Source organism: Phaseolus vulgaris, chromosome 7 (genome assembly GCF_000499845.2).
Source record: "Phaseolus vulgaris cultivar G19833 chromosome 7, P. vulgaris v2.0, whole genome shotgun sequence".
Classification (NCBI taxonomy): Eukaryota; Viridiplantae; Streptophyta; class Magnoliopsida; order Fabales; family Fabaceae; genus Phaseolus; species Phaseolus vulgaris.
In genome coordinates, this window is record NC_023753.2 from 33117986 (window position 1) to 33123390 (window position 5405).

Genomic DNA, 5405 nt, shown 5'->3' on the forward strand with positions numbered 1-5405 from the left:
TTGTGTTTTCTTTGAATTATGCGGATTGTTGGTAAAATGTAGGTTTAATGTATAAATTTCATATTTGAATAAGGTGAGTTTGGTGGTGAAAGTAGAGGTTTAGAAGAGGTAAGATTAATTTCTAAAAAATTTCTAAGTTAGACACTCACAAGTGCGAACAAAGATAAAACAAGGAGATAAATGTGCTGAAATTTTGGCAACATTTCTTTAACAACTCCAAGTTTCATTACAAGGTGATTAGCACCCCTAATTATAGTGCTAATTGGTGCCAAAAATCATAAAATACTCTTCACTCAAATATTAACAAATGACTCTCTCTAATTTGAGCAACTTTCTCTCCACTCAAAGATTAACAAATGACTCTCTCTAATTTGAGCAAATTCTCTTCATTCGTAAGGCAACAAGTGGTGTACTAGTTTTCTTTCAAAACACGATGCACATTTCTCGAGTCTAAGAAATCATTGTACTACATAAATGTTGGGATAACTCATCTTGCCAAAATTACCTCTCCGACTATTCTATCTCGACTTACGAAATACTCTTGACATAATTCATAGTAAATTTATGACGTCATCCAGAACAATTAACTACTAACAAATAATTAACACTAAATCGAGATAAAAACAAAAAATATTCAAAAATTTCAAAAGTTAAAATAGAAAACCACATTATAATATTAAAATGATTTTGTAAGAGTTATATCGAACTCGGAAGAACATTGAATCAATTTGTGATATTAACATGTTTGTCATTATATATAAAATTAATTAATGCATTTAAATTAAAAATCACGTGTGAATGTTAACCTAAATAAGAAAAAACTTCAAAATAATCTTATTTATTTTATTGTTCATAATATTGAAATCTAAAACACTAGGTATACCGAGTACATTATCATTTTGGCGGAGAAAAGAACATAAAAGAAAATAATTATTAAGAAACAGTTTAAAAGGACTTTTGGTATGCACAATCCAAGTTAGGTCCTGTATCTACATTAAACAATGTTGCATATCTTTTGAAGTATTCAATGCGGTTATTCACCCTTGCATCATCAGGAATTCCACATTCAAGTCCACCATTGATTATGTTAGTCACAAGGCCATACCCTGCAGATCTATTAGCTGCTAAGTCAGCCTCTCTGGCCACATATTTTCCAATCATCACATTGTGGCAAGAAGGTTTTGGCTTTTGCTCTGTCATCCAAAACCACAAAGCTGTTTTAAAGGCAATCAATGAATTGTTTGACACTATATCAGGGTTTCTCAATCCATCAAATCCCAAGGCCTTCCCTGCTGCTCCATAGTTGTAGTTCCTGCACCATATTTTATCTCAATTCATCAATATTGCATAATATTTCACATTACTACATAATCATAAATTATAAACTGCTGTATATAACAAGGTTGTTAGATTTAGCAGACAAAACAACCTAACAGCACACATGATGAGTTCAAACAATGTATGCATAACTTCTTTATCTTTTTTCTTTTTTACGATAATTACTTCCAAGATAATGTCTAGGGTATATAACATGGTAAAACATTTTACAACGAGGATGCATGAAAACTAAGCAAGAAACAGTCAAATATTATATGTATAATGCATGTATACCATGAAAGTTGAATTGGTCCTCTTCCTTTATAAGTTTTTCCTGGGAAACAAGGCCATTGTTGGTTGGTGGAATCACAATAATCACTCTGAGGACTAACTTCTTCCTTGAAGCACAATCCCCAAGCATAGGGTCCATCGGGTGCAGTAGCCCACCCACCGGTGGTTTCATGCGAAATTTGAGCAAGAAACGCCGCAACCTCACGCTTGCGTGTGGTTAAACTTCCACAAGAACCAAATCGACGGAAGCTTCTGGATGCCATGATGAAGGAATCATAGGTGTAGAAGTTTTTAGCCGGGCATGCAGCGTTGTCTTTGTGTAGGAAAATGGAATTAAAAAGCTCTTCGCTAACCACAGAAGAAACGGGTGATGTACGAGCTTCTGCCCCCAAAGAGAAGCAGAATAAGAAGGTGGAGAGAAAGACACCCATAGAGGAGAATGAGAGTGCCATTGTTAAACAAAAAGGGTCAACTTCAAATCCTCTTTTGCTGTGAGAGAAACAGCAAAACTGAGAAAGGCATTTATAGATAGACACCATCCAAGAGGAAACTGTCAGAACACACAAGTTGAATTTATCATATTAAAACACTATGGAGACTTCCAAGGTCAACAACAAAGTTTTTTTTTTATGTTAATGTCATACGTAATATTCCCTACAATTTTTTTTATTATAAATAATAAATTAGTAAATAACCTATATTTCTATTTCAAAATTATTTCTTATCATGTTTAAAGTTAAAATAATGTATGACATTTTTAACTATTCATATTATCAAATCAGATTAAGAAAGAAATTCCATATCATTCATTTAAATATTAATTAACTTTTCTAGTAAAAATATGCTAATTAATTAAGGGTATTTTAGAAAAAATATTAACACATCATTCAACAGCAAAAGGTCATATTAAAAGGACAAAAAACAATCTAAAAATTATTTTATAAATAATAATAATAGATAGATAGATAATTTTAAGCCATTTTCAACAATAATAACTAGCCATTAAATGAGAAAATTAATACTTGTACTTCAAATTCTCATTTTTTCCTCTTTTTGTTTTTTTATCTACATATTCTTTGGAATGCTTGATTTTGACGTGGACAATTGATGTAAAATTTTTATAATAAATAATATTTAGGTGTATATTTTCGTTTTTCAAGCTTTATTATTTTATTGTTGGAATTTACTTTCCGATATTTTTATTTTTTTTGTTGATTTTTACTTTATTGCTTAGAATTGTCTTAATATAAAATATAAGATATGACTCTGTTTTTAAAAGGTAAATAAAAATGTTAGAAAATTAATATAAAAAACATTATAAGTAGTTTCACCACTAAAAAATAATATAAATATGCTTTAATATTATTTAATATTTTTTATTGTCTTCCCCACCAAAATTTATACACAGGATTGCATTTGTGATTGTTTTGTGTTCACATATTGTGGAATGGCGAGAATTGAGGAAGTATTTGCCATAAGCCACACGGCAACTTGAGTTCAATAGTGCCACCCTGCACTCCGAAATTTGACCACAGAATGTTGATTTTTTTTGCTGTCATCAATAAAGTTTTTTCCAAATATTCAAAATTCGATTTTCAAACAATTAATTTTAGTGTGTTGTCGGTGGTCGACAAGTAATGTTGACTTAATAACATTATCTATAAGGAGAAATTAAAGTACCAAACCTTATAATAAATAATGTGAAATTTAAGAATCTATGTTTGTATAAACAATTGTGGAAATTAAACATACACTAATCTCTGTAAAATGGTTGTGTCAACAGTGAAAAGATGGCTATTAAGAAGTTAAGTTATTGGGCCAGGTTTGGGCAATCAAAAATCAGGCCCCAACGTTCTGCAGCCCATGATTTCAATCTGCATTTCTATAAATTTAAATATCCTAAATTTATCTTTTTTTTCACATTTTGAGTTTCATTTTCTGATAGTATAATACGAAGAACTCTCACCTTATATAATTTAAAATATTAAACATATTATACAATTCAAAATACAAAATTGTATTTTGGACTTTATTTCAGAAATATATTCTAAAATATTTTAACTCTGTTCATTTGTGCAGTTGGAGGCATCCTTAACAATAGTGACACAAACTACAATAGGGGAAAAGGGACATCTTTCATTTTATACAGTGAAATCTAGAAATATAATTTAGAATATACAATCTAAAATGGAATTTCGAATTGTATTTTAAAATGTATTTCTGAAAGGAAAATATACCGTAAATTGTGTAATCCCAATTAATGCATCTAGATTCAAAATCTTAAATCTTATTATAATTGAGAATGTATTTTCAATAAGAAAAACATAATCATTTCACCACTTCCATTGGTGTATATTAAAATCATGGAGGTGGAGAATGCAATATTCCAAAATTCAATGGGTTAGCTAACTAAGATGGATTGGGTCCAATGGATTTTTGGCCCACTTAAGTATAGTTAACTACCACATTATTTCATTTTACCTATATATTGTTATACAGAAAGGATGAACCATTTGCTGTAATTTAATGAAATAAATAATTAAATATTTTTATTTAAATAACTAAATATTTTTATTTTTTTTAAATAATAATTATATATTTTTTAATACTATTTTTACAAAAATTATATATATATACATATTTTAATTTTTTTTATTTTTAATTAATAAATAATAAATTTATATATATATATATATATAAAATATAAATACATATATGCAGAAACATATGTATTATTCTAGTAAAAAAATGTCTCTTAAGATAAAGAAAGTGAAAACTTTGAAAAATCAAGTTAATTGATTGAAAATATAAATGATCACTGGTGGTGATTGTTAAGAGTGATTAGGAAATTATGGATTATTAGAATTTGTATTCTATAAAACGTATATTATCTAATAAGAGTTTAAAAGTGTAAATATTTCTTAAATTACAAATTCTTAAGGAAACATTTACAGATAAACAAGTTAATATAATATTTTTTATATTTTATTTCTAATTATTTACTTCAATAACTTATCTCTTTCTTTAATCATTTTCATATTTAATTTTAAGCGCATGTATTTCCATAATTTTTTACATAATCTATTTCAAGTAAATTGAGTTTTGAGAAATGTCTTTATTTTTTAAGATCTTTACAAACATTCAATTGATAAAAAATCTATCATAAAGATGTAATGTCTCTGAAAAGATATTTATCCTTTTCCATAAATACTTATAAGACTCTCTGTGTTCATGAAGTTCATAGTTAATAATATGTGAAAGAGATTAATGAAGAAGAAAGTCTCCATTTGATTCCATAAAGATAGTTTCTTGTAATTCCTTTACTTTAATTAGCTTCCAAAAAATGGCACTCTTATTTTCTAATTGATAGAGACTTGAATAACACAAACATGTTCCAATAATCTTTCATCTAGAACAAAGTCCCATTAAACTAAAAAAAATTGAGACCAACAACTTCATATACTCCTTTCATCTTATAAATAATGGTTTTTTTTATTTATTTTATCTATCACTTTCCCTATATGTAATTAAAAATAATTGATATATTACCAGTGATATTAAAAGCAGATATAAAAATAGTAAATTTTTAATATTTTTTGGTTAGTGTATAATCATAAGTTTAAGATACTATTATTTTAAAAGGGACGAATTATGTTATATAATTAACAATACAATAACCTATGCATATATTTCAAAATTTGTTTGAATTTTGATAGATTAGTGGGCCATTTGATTTTTGAAAGAAAGTCTAATTCTTAATCAGTGCTCTTCTAGATCTATATGCCAGACTTATCAAA

General features: G+C 27.6%; 1 protein-coding gene across 1 annotated transcript; it reads right to left on the minus strand.

Annotated features, from left to right (window-relative positions):
* Positions 1 to 822: 822 nt before the first annotated feature.
* On the minus strand, positions 823 to 2118 carry LOC137830153 (chitinase 10). The gene is made up of 2 exons (XM_068637321.1): positions 1612 to 2118; positions 823 to 1312 (listed from the first exon to the last, which is right to left on the minus strand). Exons 1-2 carry the CDS (start codon positions 2058 to 2060, stop codon positions 946 to 948), a joined length of 816 nt encoding a protein of 271 aa, XP_068493422.1. The 5' UTR covers positions 2061 to 2118; the 3' UTR covers positions 823 to 945.
* Positions 2119 to 5405: the final 3287 nt, after the last annotated feature.

Bases quoted from the DNA above. Each gene is read 5' to 3' on its own strand.
- LOC137830153 (XM_068637321.1), bottom strand. From the start codon at position 2,060: ATGGCACTCTCATTCTCCTCTATGGGTGTCTTTCTCTCCACCTTCTTA. The intron at 1,313-1,611 runs GTATACATGCAT...AATATGGTGCAG, and splicing joins GGACCAATTCAACTTTCATG to GAACTACAACTATGGAGCAG.